The 24,030-nt window shown below is 45.1% G+C and overlaps 1 protein-coding gene across 1 annotated transcript; it reads right to left on the bottom strand.

Moving 5' to 3' along the window:
- Window positions 1-7,860: 7,860 nt before the first annotated feature.
- Window positions 7,861-21,490, bottom strand: LOC119390728 (monocarboxylate transporter 9-like). The gene is made up of 4 exons (XM_037658414.2): window positions 21,265-21,490; window positions 16,268-16,411; window positions 14,182-15,039; window positions 7,861-8,102 (listed from the first exon to the last, which is right to left on the bottom strand). The coding sequence occupies exons 1-4, from the start codon at window positions 21,488-21,490 to the stop codon at window positions 7,861-7,863; spliced, it is 1,470 nt and encodes a 489-aa protein (XP_037514342.2).
- Window positions 21,491-24,030: the final 2,540 nt, after the last annotated feature.

Below are 24,030 nucleotides of genomic sequence, written 5' to 3' on the forward strand. Positions count from 1 at the left end.
ACGAGTGACGTTCATTGTTTTTGTTCTATGTGTTGAGTGACGTGTGTGGCGTTTTTTTTTTTCTTTTTTTATTGGCTCGGCGTGTGCGCGATGCGCCGCATACTTCCGTGTGTCTCGTGTTGTGTGTATACGTTTGCGCACGATCTGCTTGTCATAAATACAGTAAGTCCCGCTTCACAAAACAGTCTTGTTTTAATGAACACCTTAGACTGTACACCAATAATTCAATTTTTTTCGGCGTTAACATAGTACTTGGCAAGAGCACGCGTTTTTATTTTTACACAGCACTTATAGCACTTATCAATACAACAAGCAATATAAAGAAGCATGAAGGTTAATTTTTACAACATTTTAGCAAACGTGATACCTCTGGACAGTGCATGCGTGAAAGTACGATAACATATATTTGCTGGAGTTTGACGTGTCGAAACTACCGTATGATTATGAGGCACGCCGTAGTGTGGGACTACGGATTAATTTCGATCATTTGGGGTTCTTTAACGTGCACCCGAAGATAAGCACATAGGTGTTCTTTGCATTTTGCCCCCATTGAAATGTGGCCGCCGTGGCCGCATTTTAACGTTAACGTGCACATAATTGCACATATCTGAAAAATAAGTCAATGACTTCTGTGAATTAAGCCAAAATTCTCAATCACATGCGTTTTGGAATACGCATGCCATCACCGAGAATTAGGACGGACTTATGCACGCGTGCAGTATGTATCTCTCGTTCTCAGGAGTTTGCTTTGGCGTGCGAACCTCAACACAAAATGCGCTTCTAATGACAGCTGTGCACAGTAGGTAATCACTAACACTCTCACTCACCTTTGTGGAAAGAGTATTCGAAATCCAACGCAAGACTAACCACCGCCACAACGGCAACTACACAGTTGTCGCACAATGACCGCAATTTCCCACGCCAGGCGAATACCGTGACGTAACAGTAGCAGAGCAGCTACAGCGTACTGAAATATTACAGAACACTTAGTGTGGGTAGCGTTCTTTTCTATGATTCGCGCGGTGTAGCGCCAGTTTCTCTACTCAAGTAATCGAGCTGCCGCGACGCCAAGAGCCACTGACATCGCTCTCGAAAACCCACCGTCCGGTGCGTGGCCATCTTGTCTTGTGTCTTCGCACGACCCGCGTTGTAATGTACGTATACACAAATGAGACTGCCGTACTGCATCAGAAGCATTGTCAGTGAAGGGCTAGCAGTTGAACAAATCCATGGCCCATCGTCATACTTGTGGTCAACGCATAAATAGAATGTGAACAGACGTCAACGCCAAACAACTCAACGAAGTCGACGCGACGAAGGCGACACAATCTGAACTGCATGTTTAGGGAGCCTACATGGCCAAACGGCCGTTCATGTAGGCTCCCTATGCATGTTGCCGATGTTGCGCCCTCCCACAGTAACTATTGAAAATAAAGAAATCAGAGAGAGAAATTTCATCTGTGGCCGCTGTCGGAAAGTGGCGCTACTTCAAAATGTCGTCGGAATGGTATGAACGGTTCTCATTATGGTAGTTCTCGCACTAACTTAATCAATTCTGTAATTATATTGTTCATTATTATGCGGCTTTAGATTAACTGGTACGCTTGGCTAAGTCATAGCTACTATTTAATAATGTCGGCGTATATTGTGACGCAGCCATGATATCGTAAAGAGTTGAAGAAAAATGACGCATCGCTTGTGCCACCATGGTCCACGGTAATCCAGTGACTATATAAGGGCCAGCACTTCTAGAGGGGCATGTCTAAACGCCTGTACGTATGCGTCTGTAGTGAATTGTTCATGTTATAGGTTTTATACATGCGAATGAATTGCGTATGTATAGGGAACCCAAGCTCAAGTTTGCGGCGCGACGACAGCGCCGCGCCAGCCGCGCTGCGGCTCTGTCGGAAAGCTCTGAACCTTAGGCGCGGCCGACTCAGCCCCGGTCACGGTAGCGGTAGCGCACGTGTGCACGCGTTCTTGGACAGATTTAGTTGAGCGTCCGCAACAACGTACGGACGCAGCCTGCCATAGGAAATGGCTGGCAGGCTGCGTCCGTACGTTGTTGCGGACGCCGAACTAAATCTGTATCTTTTCTCGGTGCGGGTAACTGGGGCGCCGTCAGCTGGGTACGTTGAACCGAGAGGCTTGCTGTGCGAAGCTGCGCATTTCCGCGATGGCAGAAGCGACCCCGCGGAAGCGCAAGCGTGGTCCGAAGTGTTGCGGTTTAGTGGCCAGCCAGACAACACCAAGGCACACGATTCACGTGTTAAACTGTATCGGTTCCCGGGCGTGTCGCACGAGAAATAAAGGCGGTAAGCGTGGATAGCTGACAGCGCTGTCTCGCCTTCTATTTTGGCTGTCTGAGTTCGTCGCTTTCGTTCGTTCCGACTATCTGAATTGGTAAGTAACGCGGCGCATGCACGCAGCGACTACAGTAATGATTACTCGCTGTCTTCTCGCATTGTTAAAGTCCAGTTACGGTTGTAGGTGAAGCAACTTTGTGTTTTGATTCCCCGTGCTCGTGAGACCTACCCGTCGTTGTTGAAGGTTCACATTCGCGTTATACCGTTAGCGTTGCGCGGTTGGTTGAATTCAGCTGAACTCCGCACATTGTCAGAAGTTCGGCGCCTGCATGTCACGCGTCGGGAAGGCTGCTTTATCACGCCGGAACGGACGTCTGTGCATTTTCAGCAAGCCTTGACATCGTTCTGCAGGTTTGCTTTGTTTTTGTCACTTTATTGGGGTGATATATATTTAGGCCGCTAAATATAACTGGCACTTAATACATGCTTTGCAATTGCAACCTTCTGACTTTGTGCGATTTTCTAGCCGCGTTCACGCAATAGGTTTTATACGCCTGTCAAGTCGATATCATAAAAAGAGACTGCAAGCATGACGCGAGAGCCGAAAAAACGAGGCGAGCTGTTCATCTTGCTTCACAGTGGTTGAAGCTCAGCTAGCTGCCTCGCGTCTTAATCGGCGGGTGATTCTCCAGCGGCACGGAGGACTTGACTCTAACCTTCTCAGGAAGCAGTGCCATGGCCGTATAATCTTTTTTTCGCACGCCACAAACGCTTGTTCACGAAAGTAAACGGCTGCTACTGTGAGCATGCCATATCAAAACAACAATCACATGATTCGTAGTCCACGCCGCAGAACATCGATAGCGTGTATGGCTTCATTTCGGAGTGCATGTGGACCATTATTCATCTTTAACATGACAGAATGAGACTTACCTCGAGGTATACGTCCTACACGGTGGAATCGCGACTTGAAAAATGCATTTCGCTTTGAGTCGGGCGTCGTTGTCGTCGATCGTTTGCTCTTCACCGTTAACGTGATTGACGAGCCTTTCTAATTTTATCAAGTTCGCTTTTCGGAAGTGCCAGTCAAGCTTGAAAATCCTTTTGATGCCGCACGCCGCAAGTGCACCGCGAGAGCTCTGCGCGTGCACAGAAGCGAGCAGCAACGCGGTGGAGAGAAGGGAAAACGCGCGCTGCCAACATCTACCATTCCACTTCAGCGCGAAAAGGTTTTTTGACACGTGATTGCACTGAGGTCAACTTTAGCGGCGGCGCGGCGTATCTGATGCGTTGGAACAGGAGTATTATTAATTGTAATTGGCGCGGCTTCGCGTGTCAAAACAACGATATGATTATGAGGCACGCCATGGTGGGGAACTCTAGATGAATTTTGACTACTTGGAGCTCTTTATTATAAACCTATATCTAAGCATATAGGTGTTCTTTGCAGGTCGCCGCCATCGAAATGGCGGCGCCGTGACCAGAAATCGAACCCGCACCCTCGCGCTTAGCAGTGCGACACAGAACAGGAACGCTGAAAGATGTGTTCGTTAACTGCAAGTGCAATGGCTGGCTCTACTAAGCCTCGGATTCGGGCTGGTTTCAAACGAGTGCGCCAGCAGTGTCACCAACAGCCTTGGAGTAACTTTGGATTAGTAAATGACCTCTTTTCTTAGGGGTTATTTCTTATTTCGAGGAAAATAATTTTGCCGCTATTTGGTGCGCCCAGTAACGCAATACCATTGTACACTATGTAGGCGGGGGCAAGCGAAAGAATAAAAGAGAGAAAATATAAGAGATTGACTCACCTGTGGAGCCAGCGTCCGCACGCCTTCGATTTATGTCAGCCATGTGACGATGGCCGCGTCCGCTCTTACAGCAACAGCGAGCGGACGCAACGCTTAATTCTCGCGCTACTGAAATTCGGCATGAAATGAAACAGCTTAGTGGACGATTGCCATGTCCAAATGCTAACGTCGTGCTCCACGATAGTAACGCCGCTTTTTAAAAACAGAAATAACGATGTGACTTAAATGTTACTGCATATAAGTCGTTCGGATAATTGTTGCAAATCGTGAAAGTTCCTGAAGGTTGTTTGTTTGTTGAAAATAATCGGGATGGAAGAAACGGCGACTAAGAAGAGGCAGGGTGGAGCTGCGGTAAAATATTTGAAACCATGAGCTTTAATGCGTGTTATTGTATTGGGAGTTGGCAAGCCCTTACAAAAATCAATTTAGACAGTCTATAGACTGTCTAAACCCATTTTAGACAGTCTATAGCAGCGGCGTAGGCAGAAATGTTTTATTTTGGGGGGGGGGGGGGGAGGGGTAAGGGACACCTCCTTGATTCCAAGTGGGGGCCGGGCAGGCAGATGTGGTCGAGTGTGATTTTGTTCTCTGTATGCCATGGCAAAAAAAAAAATTCGGGGGGGGGCACGGGCTCGGTGTCCCCCCTGACTTTGCCACTGGTCTATAGACTGTCTAAATATATTTTTCTAAGGGAGATGTGACGAACCTACAATTTCTTTTTTTTTACGAACAGCATTCTTTGGCAAGAGTGGCTGTCCTGAGAAACCTGAGTGACGTCACCACCTCGTTGAAAAACGAAGAACCTCGTTCTTTCTTAAACGCACGTGGCGTGTAAGAACATTGAACTTTCCTGCGTCACCGGTGTGCCAAGTGATGAAGTCTTGAATAAAGTGTTGCACAGAACGACTTAACAACTGCAGGACGTAAACTAGCTATTAAATATTTTTTTAACAATGATCGAATTTGCCACGAATCATTGGAAAGAATTCATAAAAACCAAAGAAATTCACCGGCGATTACGATACCGTCTAATGCGAATTCTTAGCACACTTTCGTGTTGGGGCGATGGCAACGGTGTTTAATGTTTTCGCTTTTCGCAAGGTATCGACTACGCCATAAACGATAATTTTTGTGAAGTAGGACAGCACCCACTACGCCATTATTCGTCTTTCCGCGGATAAGCGAGGTACCCGCTACACATCTGTAAGGTATTAGGGGGTATTATGTGCACTTTGTTGATGCTGCATGTGGCTGATAACGACGAAGAATTATGGCTGAATACTTTGCAGCGGGTGGGAAGCATTAAACCACACACTCGTTGCGTAATTAACGTTGTGTGATGGCTGGCTGTTATTTTACTCTTCTGCCACGCTATATTATACAGGTTACCGCGATTCCTGTATGGAGTCTGTTGGCAAACGAGTTTCAAGCGCCAGCCTTGCTCTGTGATAAAATACTCGACTGCCGCGCTGAGGCCCCGGGTTCAAATCCCATTTGATGCTGGGTATTTCTTTCTCTATTTCTTTTTTCATGCCTGTCGCTTACTTTTTTTATGCTTCTCGGTTACGCCACCGATGGCGACGGCGACGGCAACTGCGACGGCGACTCCGCTCAACGCAGGAAAGGGCGGGTGCTAGGGCGTGTGAAGAGCCTGTGTTTATTGCGGAAATGTACAATGTCAACACCGCTCGAGGATTTCAAGCGCTCTGCGAAGTCATAGAATCATTGTCAATAAAACTGCAAGATATTTTCTCCTAAACCTTCTCAATCCCTACTTTTCCGTATTATATGAAGCTGACAATTTATTTACTGAAGAAATTTCATGTGCGAAATGCGTAATACTCATGCTGGTTTAAGATCGCATGGCTTGTTTCAAAGCAATACCAACTTGGTACTATACAGCGCGTGTTGCGCATGAGCGAGTAGTATGCTTCTCTAACATTAATCCACTATATGAGTGAGACGAAGATAATGTAATTATTGTGAGTACAAAAGTACGGCTCGAGGCGCAGCTCGGATGACTCAACTGAACCATGCTTTTATTACTTTGCTTTTTTTACCATTTGCGGTGACGCCAATGCGCGGCATTTTTCTAGATATAACGCTCTCGCGTTAAAACGTGTTCGTGGATCCTATACTGTACGAACAATAGTGGCCCTGCGATATGTCAGACAAACTGAGAACTAGTGTGCGTGAAGCACACTTAGAGCCAGAACAGCCCGCTAGTCGTTCATGAACGGTACAATCCTCAGATCGTGTAGCTGATTTGACGTTAACCCATTAGATGTGTATATGTGTGAGCTTGCTTTATGCTCTAGTGTGCTTCATTTTAACTATGCTAGCTTTTTTATGTGTGCTTAGCGCAGTTAACTTCTTAAAATACTTCAGTATGTCACGTTTACTTCATTTAGTACGTTCTTTGTTGATGCTCTACTAGATTGTAGACCATAAGGACCTAATAGTTTCTAGATATCGAGCACTGAGAAGGCCAGACGTGTCAGAGATCGCGTTGCAAAAGAACTGGTACTCTTCGGGTAGTAGTCTAGCTTGAAGTCGCAATTCATTCCGTTGACGAAAAGGTAGTAAAAAAGATGTTGATAGCATACTTACAGGGTGTTTTAAAAAAATATGCCGGAAAATCCTCGAACATACGGGAATGGCCACATTTCCTCGCTGCTTTCATAATTACCTTTTATTTGGGGGTTTACATTTGCAGATGACTAGAGAAATCAATTATTACGACAATTAGGGAAACGATAATAATGAACTCTGTATAGTACAGAGATGACTTCATGAGATGAGGCAGGCCTCACTAAGCACAATTATACCATCGCCGTCGCCCATGGCGAAGGCAGAAATGAGCCTAGAGCGTCCGTACAGTGGCTTTCGCAGCACAAATTATGATAAAAGATATCGATGTGACTTACGCTTGCTTTTAAAATGAAAATTCGAAAGCCATATGTTCATTGTGGGTATAGCTTGCATGTTGTTGGGCCAGTGTCAGCCAGTAAATTTGCCTTCAGCCGTACACCTCCCCCCCCCCCCCCTTGGCACGTAACGTGTTTAAAACAATAAGTTAAAAATGAAGTTCTCGTTGGAAACCCGAATCTCGAAAGAACAACACAGAATACACAGAAAACGTTCGAATCCGATTCAGTGATGCTGCCTCGCTGCAACAACTACCGTGCGAACGCAAACAGAACTCGTTCTTTGGAACCGGCACGCCAAGGGTGCAATGTGCGGATTGAGACGGCAAGCTGAGTGTGGACTACGTCCATGAGGCAGCGGCTTATAATAAGCATATTTTGTTGAACGCAGTTATGTCGCTACCTGTATGCAGCGCTTTAACGAGCAGAGCAATATTTGAAGGGCATAGGGAACTGAAGGATTCTGTTTACTCTTATCCGGAAAAGATGCGCTGTCGTTCGTTAAAGAAGCCGTGTTCTTTACCTTGCACGTCATGTTGTCTGCGTTATTACCTCTCCCATTACAAAGCTGAGATATCTCACAACCTTCTGCTCCAGTCAACCAATTTCCGCGATAGTGCTTTAATTCTCTTTTTTCATAATCAACTTCGCCACGATTAGCTTTATTACGCCAGTGCACATAGGATCCTATGTGACATTCGTGCATCATTCTAATGTTCATATCTACCCGAATACTGGCATTACCAATTGTAAAATCAGGGATGTGTTTACGCTCTTGAAGTACTACACCCGACATTGCACATACAACTTTCACATTACTCAGAACGCTTGCTTTAGGCTATTGTTTTTTGAGCCAGAAAATGACTGATAATTTTCCGACCGTTGAAGAGAAGTGCTGGCAATGCCGATGCTTTCTTCTTTGTTGTAGCTCCCACTCCACCTTTTCTGTCTTTTCCTCTCGGCACAGAAGACGATCGACCATGTGATCCCAACAAGAGCCAATGTTATTGCTAGAGTCCTATACATGTTGTCGTAGGAACCTATCTTGTCCCTGAAATGTCCTATATAAAAAAATGGAGAAATGCAGAACGATTCATATTAGTAATAGAACGCAGCAACGGACACACTTATCCTAAATAAGAAATATTATATTGCCGTCCACCCATATTAAATGGTACACTTCCTGTTCTGAACAGCGGAGGTGTTTGAGCTTGTAGTAGCGCCGTTTGTCGACCGCTCAAAACTGGAGAGGCGGGAGAGAGCGAGGCTAAGAGAGGAGGAAAGCTGGGTATAGCTCTACAGATGAACGAAGTGGAGGAGAGTATATGCATAGTAAAGCATAGTATAGTAGAGCAAGGGGGTAGGAGAGCGAAGGTAAGGATGAAGAGGAGGTAAAAAAGAGAAGGCCGAGGGCACGAAGTAGCCATGCGTATCCGCTGTTTCTCCAATTTTTCGTTATGAACAATGGTGATTTCTCCAGAGGGTGCATTTTAATGTCAAAATTTCACTCCGTTATTGCAAAGTGAGTAGAAAGGAACATGGCATTGGCTTCAGCATGGCCGTCAGTGAGTTAGTGAGGTTATATCCGCTGAGCGAAAATAAAGAAATTCACTAATCATTAACGTTACAGTCTCTAAGCTGTATCCAACTGTCATCACTTTATTTTCTAACAAGAGATCAGCAATCTCTTGATTTTTTACACGTCCACCTCTGTGGTACACTGGCTCCGGCGCTCGGGTGCTGACCCGAAAGTCAGGGGTTTGAACCCGACGGCGGCGGTCGCATTTCAATGGAGTATATTAAATGTTAGAGGCCCGTGTTCTGTGTGATGTCCGTGCGCGTTAAAGAACATCACGTGGCTGAAACATTTCGAACAGGGAGGCGGCAGCGTCCACTTTTTGACCCAATATAGCAGGATCACATAACGTGATGCTGCACCACTGTTTGACCGCTTATGGCGGCGACGCGGTCAATGGGTGTCACCACTTTGTCTGAAGGAACGCTGGCATGGAGGCGCCGTAGTCAGATTGGGCTCGTTAGGGCACCTGGTGGATCAGATCTCAAACAGGGGTTTCTTTCTACGTGACTTCGACAGCGCTCTAAATCTTGCATTGTGGCTGCTTTGCAATGTTTTGTTTTGACCTCACAATCCGTTGAATAATAGCTATTTAAGGCTTTAAATTCATGAAAGAAGCGCAATCTCAGGGCCCTGTTTTTTTTTTTTTTTGGTAGACACGATCTTTAGGATAACTAACAGACATAATCAACGCTAGGAAAGTAGAGGCAACTTTATTTGTAGAAATTGAAGTGACGGAAAGCACAACTTGCCGCTGGCAAGAAATGACCATGCAACGTTCGAATAACGCGTCCGATTCTCTACCAATTGAGCTACGGCGGCGGTCGTCCTCCAGTACACTTCATCGGGTATATCTGTGCATTTGAACCTGGGAGTGTTACTCAGCGCCTCTACAAGCGGCGCTGAATAACATTTATATGCAAAGATATACGACAGTCGTAAAGTCAACGGGTGGACGACCGCCGCCGTAGCTGAATTGGTAGAGCATCGGACGCGTTGTTCCAAGGCTGCAGGTTCGGTCCCTGCCAGCGGCAACTTGCCTTTTCGTAGAAATCAATTTCTTCACATTTGTATCATAATTACTGCAGATGATGTCCACATATATTTTGTTTTGGTTGATTGTCTGTTACTTCTAATTTAAGACTTTAGAGCTTAAAAAAGCGCCAGGCCTGCGCGGAACACCCAGCGTAGTGGCAGCGTAAGCTGATATAGCCGCGCCCATATACCCTATTTTAAGCTCTCTTAGGGTGGCTACTGCTAGTAAAGTTGCGAGGCACCTACTACGGCATAAATCGCCATCATTTTGCGAAGTATCGAAGTACCCACTACGCTATAATTCACTATTTCGCGGTACACGCACGTTCGTAGCAGCACACTTTGTTGATGCTCTGCCTCATGATATTGGTGACTGAAAATCATGGCTGAACTCTTTTAATGGATGGAAACTTTAAACCGCCCACTGGTTGCGCAATCCACACGGCGTGACGCAGGGATTCTATTTCCACGTAGTATAACATCATGATTTTTCGCGTGACCAGGAGCCTGTATAGGGTCTTTTTCCGAAGAAGTGTCCAGCACTGGCGTGACTCTGTGGTTGGTTACTTTACTGCCACGCAGAACGCATAGGTTCGATTGCGCCTCAAATCCTAGTTTTCTAGAGCGACAGCTCTCCCCCAACCGGCGTAAACCGGGAATAATCTTTTGTACGTGGGTTTGACCTACAAGCGGTCGGCGGTAGACGTTCAGCGAAAGCTAGTGTGGTACGTTCGGAAAAAAGTAACTGTAGTTCAAGGTTAGTATTTCGTGCCGCCACCGCCAGAGGCTATGGCTGCATCCCAGTCCACTGCGCATTCGCGCCACGGCGTGGAGCCGCATATGTGTGTTGTCTTGTAGTACAGCACGTTGGCTCCCTTATGGCGCCGAGTAGTCGAAGCGTGTACGCTTGTCATCAATCTTCCCACAAGTTAAATTTCTACAAACCAATGGTCTCGTCGTTTCCTAAATCAAGCAAAATCCAGCTGCTGCTCGACAAACCTGGTTTAACCGCGCTCAGCAACGGCAAATTCTTTTTGCTCATGCTGTGCTATAGCTGGGACGGACACCGGCGGTGGCGCGAGAACATCGCCACCAAAATCGGCTTTCGTTGTGAGCTCATAACAGCTTACGCTGTAAAGGAATCCTGACATGAAATGTGGACGCGCATTCTAAACAATGCCTCGTAAAGGCTTAAATGTAGGCATTTCGACAGAGATCTGTCTGGCTCAGAGAGTTCTAGAAGTGTGCTCACCAATCTGGGTCGACGCTCGCCAGACTGTTCCCACGGCCGAAAGGTTGACATTATAAAGCAAAAGAGCAGAGAGTTTTCTTTAGAGACCTGTCTGGCTGGGTTAGAGAATTCGAGAAGCTGACTCATCAACCTGTGTGAGCGCTCGCCCGATTGTTTCAGGGCCGAAGGATTGACCTTCTAAAGAAAAAGAAAAGAAAGATCCGGCAGGTCCCACGCATAGTTGGATGGACGTCTTTGTGTAAATTGAGCAGTTGGGCCCATATCGTGGGCTTAGACGGCATGCCTTATACACTGGCGTAGCCCATGGCCTGACGTAACGTCGGCACTCAGTTTAGAGCAGATACATTAGTTTTATAACCACGAAGTGCACACCACAGTGCGACACTGTGCATAAGTAGCGATGTTAGGCGAATTCGCGAACTGCTTGACTATAGCTCGCGGATTGGTAGGCGTTCGCAGGTAATGTATACTACACTGATATAAAATCGGCAACCGCCAACCTATACGGCAACCACAACTGGCGTTGTCCTGACATGAAGCTTGTACAGGGTACTTTTACGAGGCAGTTAGAGGAACTGGCCTTGCTCTGTTGTAGAGTACTTGAATGCTCTATTCCGGCTTGAGTCGCGATCCTTATTCTTTGCTTCCGTTGGCATATTTCTCCCATGGACAATGCCACCGATGCCAACACCGTCTTTTCTGCGAAATGCACTCCTCCACGCTTTCGCTTTGAGATTTCCAGTCTGGTTTCATATAAACGGAATCATCTGTGGGGCATACCCTGTTACCACGGGCTTCACAGGCGGGTATGTGCCACACGCGACTAGCAGAAAGGATTTCGGGACGTACTCCCCAGAGAAGTCAGGCTATTCATGCCATGTTCTGCGAATTGTGTTCGTCATACACTGACGCCCTTCTATATAGCAAATATATAGTGGTATATAGCAAGTTAAGGAGATAACCATGAGAGAGCCAAGACGCAGGGGGGTAGATAGATAGATAGATAGATAGATAGATAGATAGATAGATAGATAGATAGATAGATAGATAGATAGATAGATAGATAGATAGATAGATAGATAGATAGATAGATAGATAGATAGATAGATAGATAGATAGATAGATAGATAGATAGATAGATAGATAGATAGATAGATAGATAGATAGATAGATAGAAACGGTCAAAGTGCATTTGCTTCACAAAGAAATGCTCCGCATTTAATTATCACAGTTTCACGCGCAAGGGCGACGCAGTGAATTCCATAGCAACAAATTGAAATCTGATGCGAATTAAGGCTAGCAGCTTACTCTTTTGTATTCTATCTCTCTACAAAACCCTGGTGTTAGGGAGTACGGCTGGTCTAGGGATCGAACAGGTTCGTGCTCTTTGTAATTCCTGCGACGGAGATGGCCGGCTTGTTTCATCTCTGCTGCATCCGCGCTCGTGTCCAGCGTTCGTTACTTTCATTAGACTGTCAATTTCTCGTGAGACTGAAGTCGCGACATGTGCGGTGTATTCGCGAGCGCTGCACGGGCTTACACTTTTCATGTTCTGAGAAAAGCCAGGGATTTCGTCTTGAATATTTTTCGGGTTCTAGGCTCCAAAGTCGCGATATGATTATGAGAAGCACCGTAAGGAAGGGCTGCAGAAATTTGACCATTTGGGGCTCTTTACTGCACAGTAACATTGCACATCACATAGGTCTCTAGCATCACACCTCTATCGAAATGCCACCGCCGCGGTCGGGAAAAACCCTCGGCATACAGGCACGCAGCCGAGCACGGTAGCCACTGTGCCACCGCGTCGGTGTACAGTCAGAGGTACGAGGCGGCACGGATGACTTGACAGGGGTTGGATTCAGTTTGCAAAGCATTGTTGATTGACACAAACAATTTTTGCTGCACTGAAGAGAGGCTTTCTTCTACGTGCATGAGAGGCTTTCTTCTACGTACAATCTCTTATCTCCTGTGCGGGGTCCTTGATTTGTTGATATTGGTTTGTTATTGGTCGCTTTCAGCGGTGATTTTAAGTTCGAGCATTAACATCCTCCTGTAATATAATTTATTGGGGCTTTGTTTTTCTTTTATTTATTTTGTATTGCTTTCCTTTCTGCTAGCTTAAAGATTTTTCAATAAGTCGGTCCCCGCTCTAAATCTGATATAAAATTCGCAGCATGAAACATGTGTCTGAATGACGTAGAAGTGCAGTACCACGACCTCTAACAATAAAAAAAATAGGATGACGAAGTAAAATGAAACAAAACATTGATATTGGCCACCGAGAAAACTCAGTTCTCCACGCGTGTAAACAAATTTGCTTTAATCGCTTCTAAATTACACGTATGAAAACGGAAATGTACATGCTTACAATGTCTGTTGATAGCGCTTCGCTAGCGTATATTTCCTATTGCTGGCCTTGACTGTGATACTAAGCCAGGATGTCTGAAATGCGAGTGAAGCTACACGCTGTTGCGGCTGTCTTCTGAAGCTCAATGTAATCAGCCTAACATGCGGTAATTTCTGAGTTAAATAGGTTCTGTTTCTCTCTGTTACTATTACGCAAATCGCTGGCATTCTACTCCTGTTTTTTCCTCAACCTTAGTGCTACCTCCTGTCAAAATGGTAATTGACATATATTACGCGACATGCAAAAATACATTTTGGACAAACCATGACTGTCACTCCGTCATTTGTTTTACTTCCAAATTGTGTTCCGCTCCTTTTAACATGCTCAATCTGAGCAAAACTTATAACGTTTTTTTTTGTGATGGGTCATTTTCTCTTGTTAAATTTCCCTCATTATTTTGGCTAACCGATAATGCTATTTTATGGCAAGAATTGGAGATAAGCAATTTATGAATTAGAGCTGTGTGGGTTTGCTTAGAATTATTTGCCATTCGTAATAAACTTTAACTCACTCTTCAAAATTCTATGTTCGCCTCACTCTTAAAAAGAACAGCTCAGTAAAAGGTGAGCTAATAAAATATGTGTTTATATATTTCTTCCGCACCGCACGAGAAGTTGATTATACGAAGTGCTAGGTGATCAATACCTTTAAAACCTTTATCCTAGGCTATCAGACGCACTCTGGTCTTTAATAAATGCTGAAATAATAACTCAAGTGCTCTCTGAAGAATGGGCCACAGCGTGCGTCACGACACAGCTCATAGGTGCGATTAAAATAAAAGGAAAAGCTAGCCTGTCCATAAGAAGTTGCTTGGAAGGACTTGCAAGCACAACTTGCTGATGTAATGAAGAGCAGGGAAAAACTGCTTACCAATGAAGAGCGGGTTCAACAAGTAGAGTGGGCCAGCCACTGTACCCACGATGCCGTAGCCAATGGGCAGTCTCTCAATCCCGACGTACTCGGCCATGAGAGCTGGATACAAGGGAATACCGCAGCCCTGGAACAGAGCTATGCACATGCACACGGCCAGCATGCCGGCGTACGACGACGAGAAAGGCAGTGCGAACATGCTAGCTGCCATGAGTATATAGTTGAGCATCGCCAGGGTACTACGGCGTATATACCCACGGTCCGCCAGTACGGGAAGGCCCAGGCGTCCCACGGTGTCCGTGATAGAGAAAAGAGGCACGATGTTCACAGCACTGGCGACAGTCGAACCCCGGTCAACTGCGAAGTCTACGACAGTTGTCACAAATACGCCGAAGTTGAAATTCAAGACAATGTACGTGAACAGGATGACGTAAAGCATGGGACTCCTCATTACTGTTACACCGTATGCAAGGCTCGTGGGATCCGGTCGCCTCTGATTATCGATGGTTGCTGGTTTTTGAGAAACTTCTGTAATGCTCTTCTCTTTGCTTTCAACAGTAAATATGCCCGGTTTCGCCTCTCCATGTGGAGGTTTTTGGAGCTTGCTCTTACTGCGGGCCCAGCCTGGATTCTTCAGTAACAATGCCAGGGCGGATGCATGCATGACGATTCCACCGAATATGAGCATGCTTCCTTGAAAGCCGTATGTATTGGCAAGAAAGAGCAGCAGTCTCGGAAAGATGAAGGCAGATGCCGTGCAGCCGGTGTACATGATACCCAGCGCAAGCCCAGTGTATTTCTGGAAATGTTGATTCACTAGCACGTGCAGCGTCATGAACGTCGTACCACAGCCAATTCCTAAGAGAGAGAAAAAATAAAACAAGGATGTGACTTGTCATGTATAAGTGCACGCAGGATAATCTTTTATTTATTCAATCTAATTTGATTCTTTATTTCGTTCATTTATTTATATGTCATAAATGCCGGTGGATTAGAAGAGCACGCAGGCAGCAGCGGCTACAACAATTATTATTGTTAAGTTTAATTAGAATGGCAAAATTATAAGTGAATAGCGACATAGTGTCTGTTGAGCGACATGCCTGGTAATGAGAATAACAACAGTGACAAACCAAAGAAAGATGTCAATTCAAAAATCTTACATTGTTAGACATTCTACATTTATATACATCACAGAAGAATTCGCAGTAATTATTAAGCGTATATAAAATCATTTATATGTTATAAATCTATAAAACAATTACTATATAAACGACGAGACGAAAACGGCGATTTCTACAACGCATTTTTGGTGCAGTCTATGTCTCTCTGTTGTTCTGCTCATTGGCACTAGGAGAAATGCAAATGTCATGCGCTCCATATACGGAAGTGACGTACGACATTGTATCGCGTTGCTTCCTTTATCGCACGTCGTAAAACATAGTTCTCAGCTTCGTTAGAAATCTTAGAGGAAGTATTTGTAAGCGAATAGGCAATTAATATCATCATGCGCGCTAAGGCGCCTGTACATGTGAGGCTTTCAGACTCCTTTAGGGGTCCTCAAGCACCTCATCAGCTTGTTAAATAACTGCATCACGGTGCACAAAAGTTGGCTTCAGATCAAAGTTCATGTAAGTAGACCTTCAGAATCCCACCACAAATATAGGCAGTGTGGTTGACCTAAGTACGAATGCGTGGTGAAATTATTGTTACGGTGTGAAAAAGAATACAGAAAAAGTGTCAACACAAGATACTACTCAATACCAATTGCTTGATTAATCATAACAGGTACATTATTCAGAGAAAAAAGAAGGGAGCGAAAAAATACAGAAATGCGAAGCTCTCGTACCCGCTCTAGCATCATTTCACCACGACAGTGTACACACCCTCGTATAAGGTTAGGCGTATAACAGGCGCGAAATAATTCATGCTTCAGTAAATTTTTAAGCATTTAAATCCAGCGCAACTTACAATGTTCTTCGCAGTCACTATAATATGTTGACATGAGTTTTCGTTGAAGAGATGATACCAAAAGAGGTTAGGTTGTCAAGGCAGCAGGACTATACGAAGCAGTAATACCCGCACTCACCAAATAATGCACCCATGGTCAGCGCCAGCCAGGTAATGTTTGGCGAAAAGCTACTGGCCATCAACGACACCCACATGATCACGCAGCCGACATGCAGGACGGGGACTGCACCAATCTTTTGGCATATCGGTCCCGCGATGAGCCCTGCATTAACGGTCGTTGGGGATTGGGGAAAATGTTTGTAAAGCGACGCCAAGAAAGCAGTGTAACATTCGTCAATCGCGGCGCTCTCATTTCGATAGCCAGCTGAGACCGCAATTGCTCACACCCAGGAAGAATTGGCTCCTTGATTGATAAGCAATTTGGAATGCCTACGCTCAGAGGGCTCACTTCTGGTGGCGCCAGTTGTCGGCCACGCTTTGAAGCGACATAACGTTATTGCGAATCATTGCATCACGAGAAGCAGCCACGGCGTCGAGCTCGCGCGGTCGTTCCTAGAGAAACCAAAACGAACCCGCTTGCACACGAGAAATTCTAAAGGACGATTTATCAGCTGCAAGGACGCTTGAGGGTATATGTTCTTTGGACTTCTGTTCCACACTTCCTGGGTATTACTGCTTCACTACTTTCAGTTTCTAAATGGACATTTCTTCAGTTATTTCTGGTTGACGTGTTTCCTTCTTTTTGTTTTACGTTATCTGCAGTGTACTTGCCTCGTTGTTTCCTATATTTACGCATTATGGGGCACTGCCACCGTGAACGAATGAACACACAATTTTTCTGCACTTCATGAGGTTTCTTCTAGAGCCTTGGGCAATCCATATATTAGTGCAGCCAACCATGTAGGTATGGGAAAGTGTGCTTATAGTCGAATACAACTTTAGAAGTCCCCGACAATTCCTCCTCAAAGGCGCAGGCACACAAGCCTTCACCAATGGGCGCGCATTCCAGACTGACGTCATGAGCCGGACGGCCGCGGTGAGCCCGCCTGTGGAGAACATGAGCTAGACGAGCGCATGAGCGAGTCCATTTCTTCAGTTGCGAAGGCAATCGGCTGCCGCGCTTCGGTCGTTCGGGCGAGACCCCTCCGGACTTCTTAAGTTGTATCTGACTGCAGTTTATGACGTGTATACAGCTTCATGGCATGAGTCACCATTTACTTGGCACGCATTCATTTATCAAAGTGACGTTGTTATGTCCCAGAATTTAGGTTTTGTCTGCCTATGAGCAATAGACACATTATTGGGCAGACTAAGAACGGTCGGTATATGCGAAATAGTTTTTTTTTGGTAATTTTTGATCACCCAATATCATTACATTGCCCCACTAATTCATAGTCTCCGAATGTCGCAGGCAAATATAAGTTTCATCAGCATGTACAATCTCACATTATTCCCACATAATAATGACGTTTTCTTGATGGCCGTTGCAACAGGTCCGGACAAACCGCGTTTTGTATGCATACTGAAATTTGAGTACGTCGACTCTTGTCATTGAGGCGCGTCTGGCGAGCGTTCAAAACTATGCTCCAGTCGACTCCCCTTTTGACGTTAGGGTCTATATTTACAAAGAATATTTTGGATTGGTGCAACAGCACCTAAAAAGCTGTACACAAATTAAATTTAAGTTCTTGCTGCATGCGCTACTACTTACTTATTACAACTTAGAAATAATGAGGTTCTTAGGATTTCTGGAGTAAACAAATAATTGTCTGCGCATTGGCAGCACTAACGACCACTCCTGGAAAATTGCTAAAAGAATAGTGCTAATTGTTAGCTGCGGCACATCCATTAGCACTTCCCTCGTTCTCCGCTTACTGCAATATCATCTACGAAACCACATAATCACCCGAAGCCTAAGTGTACAGGGTGTTTCAAGAAATGCGCCCGAAAATTCTCAAAAACCTGGGAAATGAGATATTTGTTCGATGCCTTGACAGTTACATCTTCTGTAGCCGTATGCATCTTTAAATGGCTAAAGGCATCATTTGTGACAGTGATTAGGAAGGTGAATTAACTTTTAATTAGTGGAGTTAGGCAGTTATGTCAAATGGGAGAATTGAAGTCCCTCATGCGAAGAATCCATTGCAGTTTTGCGATTTCGAAAAAGCTGTCTCTAGGAATAATTGCGAAGTAATGAAGTTCAACCACATTCAGCGGTGAAACCCAAACCGAAACACGGAATAGCGCAACTGCCATATTCTTCTGAGACATCCAGAATGAGTAAGCGCCGTTATATCCACCATCAACAGGCTTCGTTGTGTGGGTGTGCGGGCTGCGTTTGCAATTACAGCATTCATGACGCACATACCGCAACGAACGTGGAAGAACTACACCTATGTAATCTTTGTCTTGAACAGTTACGTCGTTCTGGTCGTCTGCTTGTTGCGCTCACCGGTGATTTGGTTTGTGTTTCACCGTTGAATTTCCTTGAATTTCATCACGCCACAATAATTACCAGAGACCGCTTTTTTCTATATTTCAAAGCTGCAATGAGTTCTTCGCCCTAAATAACTTCAGTTCTCGTATGTGACATGACCACCTAACTTCACAAATTCAAAAGTTAATTATTTCAACTTTCTTAATTACTGCGTTCAAATATGTCTTTAAACATCTTCTCATGCCTTCTTTGCTTAGTCACGCTTCATGCCAATAACATAATTTCTTTTTATAAGGAAACTGAAAACGTTAGGGCCGCCGGGCTATCGGCTGTAACGAATAAATTTTGAGTTAGAGCGAGACTGAAAGCTGGAAAGCTAGCATAAAAGGCTAAATAATTAGTGAAAGACAAATCACAGCCACATTTTTCTTTAATCTTTTGATAAAAGGTGCAGGAGATTGGGTCGTCCGAAGCAAAAAAGCGGATTTCGCTGGTTGCGCCATCGTATGAAGAGAACGGGAAAACTTTGGAAGCTCATGTGACGACGTACCGTGGCGTCACTTGTGCAGCGGTGAAGAATCCCTAGAAGAACGCGTTTTAGGCGCGTAGCCCATTAATGGCCCGCCTTGTCGTCCATCCACTGTCTCATGTCGCGTGGTCACGTAATGGCAATACAGACCTAAAACAGGGCTAACAAATCTCAAAACCAGTGGAAAAAAGAACACTCGCAGGTTCTAACATAATAGAAAGTACAGTATTGACCAAGAATCAGTCGCTATAATTTAACTAAAATCGCGAGAAACGCTTCGGAAACATGCGGCTGATAGCCGCGCCGCGCGAGAGAGGGCGCTACCGCCTGGATAAGCGCGCGATTGACGAGAAGGTGGCAACCGTCAAAGGAATCGCTGGGTTGCACGTGCTGCGCACTTTTCTCAGGTTTACGGGAGCTCCATTTAGCGCAGGATTTAAAACTACACCAAGGCCTGTACGAGAACGACATTAGCGCAAAAATTTCTTTCTTGTATCTAGAATTTGTGCGTGGGCAAGACGGCCGAATTGTTAGAGTTAACTTTTTTTTTACTGTTACAACAAGTATCGGATATAAAGGAAAACAAAATGCGGTCCAAATGATGCTTCATTATAAGAAGGTTCGACTGCGCTGCATGTAAGGCAGCTGCGCATTTTAAAGGTAGCCTTTCAAATTGGTATACTACTCGTGTCATCGTATGCCACTATATGAATGCCAGTGATGTAGCCTAATGCATTTAAGGGTGCTTCAAATTTGATAAAACCTTTCCTCTTCACGGCGTGCTAACTTCGCACTTAAGAAACACGTTTAAATAGTACCTCATTAAGTACTAGGTTGAAAGGACATTACACCCTACTTTGAGACTGAACCACACTTAACTGCATTGTTTCATGTCTTGACCGTCGTTTGTACATATAGCCTTGGCAGCTGGTGGCAGTTGTATGTTTTGTAGTGTCATGCAGTACTAATCGACGTGATCGATCTCGAAGTTGGTCATTCATTATCTTGGTTTACAGCGCAGACGAATAAGGGACGACGAAAAAGACACAAGTACAGGCTAACTTGCTTATTTCGCGTATTTTTCCTGCATCACTCTCGGTTATCACCAAGGGCATATTTGATCCGTCAATAATAAAACTTCAGTGTATATTCCGAGCTTGTCTCTGCCTTTTCCGTCTTCCCTGTTTTCGACTGCGCTGCAAACCAAGATCGTCTACTAATGTAACGTGACGCGTGAAACTGAGAACATTGAATTTCAGCTGTTTCACATACATTTTAATAAAATAAAAACCAAGTTTGTACAAAGCCTTCGTTTTAGTGTTGTTTGTTTCGTCTTTATTTTTCCTTTAGGTGCCATCTTTCTGAGAAAACAAATAATATGCATATTAAGAACACTGATAGCCAATGCCGAGCGCCATTAAGAAAGATATTTTACCTTTGAGACAACTACTTCATTTAACTGCGTGGAAAAGTATATATTGACTCATTAGACATTATCAGAATCAAATGGCATAACAAGAAAATATTTATGACAAATTCTAATTAGAATATTGTCCCAAATGAAACAAGGAATTTTCTATTGATGACGTCATCTGTTTCGCTGGAATGGGTGCGTTGTGACTTTTAGTCACAATTGAAACAAAGCTTAAAAGCTGATAACTGCGTGACGAAAAGAGGCATCTGACACCTATCGATGCATGATATTACACCTCACGGTAATTAATAGCTGTGTTGCGATGGTTCTTCGGAATTTCTACGCGAATTTGACAGAACGTAGCTAAATGCACCAAGTCTTTGCTGCCCACGCATCTTAAGACGTCGAATTGCAAAATTAGAATAGTAATTGAGGTACTTACATACTTGTGACATCATAATTCTGTGTCTCGCAAGTTTTGACTGACAAGGACTGCTTTCGAAATACCCTTGGGAGAACTTGAGGGTGTATTTAATGCTGAAGGCAGAGGCCTACTGCAGTCATTCAAGAGCAACAAGTCTTATAAGATTTGGTACACTCTTCTCCTGGCAATACCACTTAGAGTCCCACGTATACACACTTATGAGCTTGCCTTAATGTGAACGCTTCATTTATTATGAGGTATTCTTCACATAGCGAGCCATGTTAAGAAAGACGAGATGGCCAGTTTCTGACCTGCCATGTTGTTCAACACGGATGCCAAAGAGATGGGCCATGACGCCTTCTCGTGATCAACTCCGTACTGCTCCATGATGCCGACGTGCAGGAAACCCGAGGAACGAGTGAGGGCTGCGGCGAGGCACGTCAGCAGGCCGGCGACCACAGCCACGTGCCAGCACTCGTCTGGCGATGCTTTCGTGCGCGGTGTAGTAGCGCCTGCATCGCCAGTGCGAGGTGTCATGCTCGTGAATACGCCTCCACTGGAAAAGCTGCGAAACAAACGATGAGAGTTACCTGCAGCGGTTTCACATTCCAAACCCAGTATGAGTGTTAAACATGCGAATAATAAGGAAAGCTGCTGTTTTTGCTATAGTTGGTGAGGCATCTTCGATGATGCGCAGGACAACGGTAATAGCCAGGACAAAGATTAATAGGCACACTGACGATCCTGAATTTAGACCGCAAATTTGTGAAGCCGCCGAGGCTGCCAATCGAACCCATGCACTAGCGCTTAGCGGCGCGACGCGATGGAGGCATAATCACCGCGGCTGGTAAAGACGCCAATATTCGAGAAACAGCGATATTGTACTAGTCAAGATGGTAAGACCACTGGATAAGCACAAATTATCATTACGTAATAGATTTTTTACTAAAACAGTATTCGTTCACCGAATGTGATTTAAATTGCCTCTTGAGATTAGAGTCGCATGATTATGCAGACATTTTTCTCATTCCTTTTCTCAGTTACATTACGTTATAATTGACTGCATGAGCTTATAAAGTGCATTGACATTGAAGCTCAGAGAAAATGGAGGAAAGAAAACGTTAGCGATTGAATAGATAAACTAATGCGATGACTGTATGGCTGTGAGAAGGAAGTGTTTTATTCTTTACTTGACATTTCTCAACAACGGTCTGTAAGGTTATTTGATGACGATATACTCTACAGTCGAAGGAGCCGTATACAATAGGAACAGCGGTAAGTGCTTCATTTATCTTGACCGCAGATCAATAAACTAGTTCGAATGAACTGCAAAGTCCTAGCTGTTTGTTTTGAAAATTTCCAACTGTGAATTTGGCGTGCGTCACAGACATGTCATAAGGCACGTTGAGGCATATCCTGGTAGTTCTTCCGCGGCTTATGCACTGTCAGACACTTTCTTGCTCAAGACCAGAAGTCGATAGCTACATGACTTTCCCCACGGGTGCTTCTCAGCGATACAAATAGGGCAGGGTGCGAGGAGCAATTGAAACTCCTGACGGCACCGCCGTCTGGAGAGCTAGGGACATTGGCAGAGAAAGTGAGAAGAAAGAAATACCAAAGGAAGGCGCACGAGGCAACAGAAGAAGAGAGAAGAAATAGTAGAGAAGGAAAGGCAGGGAGGTTAACCAGTATAGGACAAACGGTTTGCTACCGTACACATGGGGACAGGATGGGGGAGATTTAAAGATGGAGAGGAAAGAGAGAGAGAGAGAAAGATAGAAAGATAGCACATGACACAGCACACATAGAATCAGTCGGTCACTCTTGCGTGGTAGCATAGCACACATAGGAACAGTCGGTCACTCTTGCGTGGTAGCATAGCACACATAGAAACAGTCGGTCACTCTTGCGTGGTAGTTGGTCACTTTTGCGTGGTACGCGACATTTCTGTCACAGGCGCTTGGCCAAGTTCGTCGCTCTCAAAAACCTCAGCAGTGCCTTCGTCGCCTTCAGTTGTGATGTCTTCTGTTGACAACATGCAAGTATTGTTTGAACAGACATTTGTCTACTGTCAAGGCGCGCTAGAACGGACGCCAATGACTGTCTCTGAGCATTATATACCGGACAGTCGCACAGGACGTGGTGTAGCGTCTCCTCGCAACGACAGGCATCGCAGAGAGCGTTGTCGGCCATTCCAATTCGAGAGGAATAGGATTTCGTAAATGCCACCCTTAGCCACAAACGATAAAGCAGTGTGGCCTCTCTTCGGCGGAGTCCAGTTGGCATACAGATATGCATCAAAGAGGACAGGTGGCGTTGACGATTACTCCGGTTGGTTTGGCTGCTTGGTGGGCACCATAGAGCGATCGTGATCTCCTGTGCAAGACCTCGAAGACTGCTGGCAGCGTCAGACCTTGAAAGTGGGATGGTATCTTCCTGTGTGCTTTCATGAGCTGTCCGAGCGGCATTATCGGCCTGTTCGTTCCCTATGACGCCGCAGTGACTTGGCAGCCATTGAAACGTCACGTGGTGCCCTTTCTCATATGAAGTGTGGAGAAGACCTCGAATTTCAAATACGAGCTGTTCGTATGGCCCGCGACGCAGAGCAGGTAGCACAGATTGTAGGGCTGCCTTTGAGTCGCTGACGATAGACCAATGTTGAGGTGGTTCCCGATTAACCAAACAAAGTGCAGCGCGCAGAGCAGCTAGTTCCGCAGCTGTCGACGTCGTGGTGTGGTCGGTCCTAAAGCTGATTGTAATAGCTCTTGCTGGGACAACCACCGCACCGGACGAACACTGGATGTTTGTGGAACCATCTGTATATATATGTACACTGTCCGCATACTTCTCGTACAAAAGAAGCAGAGACAGTTGTTTCAACACAGGTGACGACAGCTCAGATTTTTTCCGGATCCCTGGTACACTGAGTTATTCAAGGTCTTGGCAGGAAAGACGTGGGGGATGTCAGTGGACGCAATGCTAGAACTCTACGGGGCGCTCTTTCTCGGTTTTCTTAGATATATCCTGCCCGTTCTGAGTAATACTTGTAAGACCAATATTCGTGTTCTGCAGGCAGT

The sequence above is a fragment of the Rhipicephalus sanguineus genome, chromosome 4 (assembly GCF_013339695.2).
Source record: "Rhipicephalus sanguineus isolate Rsan-2018 chromosome 4, BIME_Rsan_1.4, whole genome shotgun sequence".
Lineage (NCBI taxonomy): Eukaryota > Metazoa > Arthropoda > Arachnida > Ixodida > Ixodidae > Rhipicephalus > Rhipicephalus sanguineus.

Bases quoted from the DNA above. Each gene is read 5' to 3' on its own strand.
- LOC119390728 (XM_037658414.2), bottom strand. From the start codon at position 21,490: ATGACACCTCGCACTGGCGATGCAGGCGCTACTACACCGCGCACGAAA. The intron at 16,412-21,264 runs GTCAGAAACTGG...CCGTTAATGCAG, and splicing joins CGTGTTGAACAACATGGCAG to GGCTCATCGCGGGACCGATA. The intron at 8,103-14,181 runs GTAAGCAGTTTT...TTTTTTATATAG, and splicing joins GTTGAACCCGCTCTTCATTG to GACATTTCAGGGACAAGATA.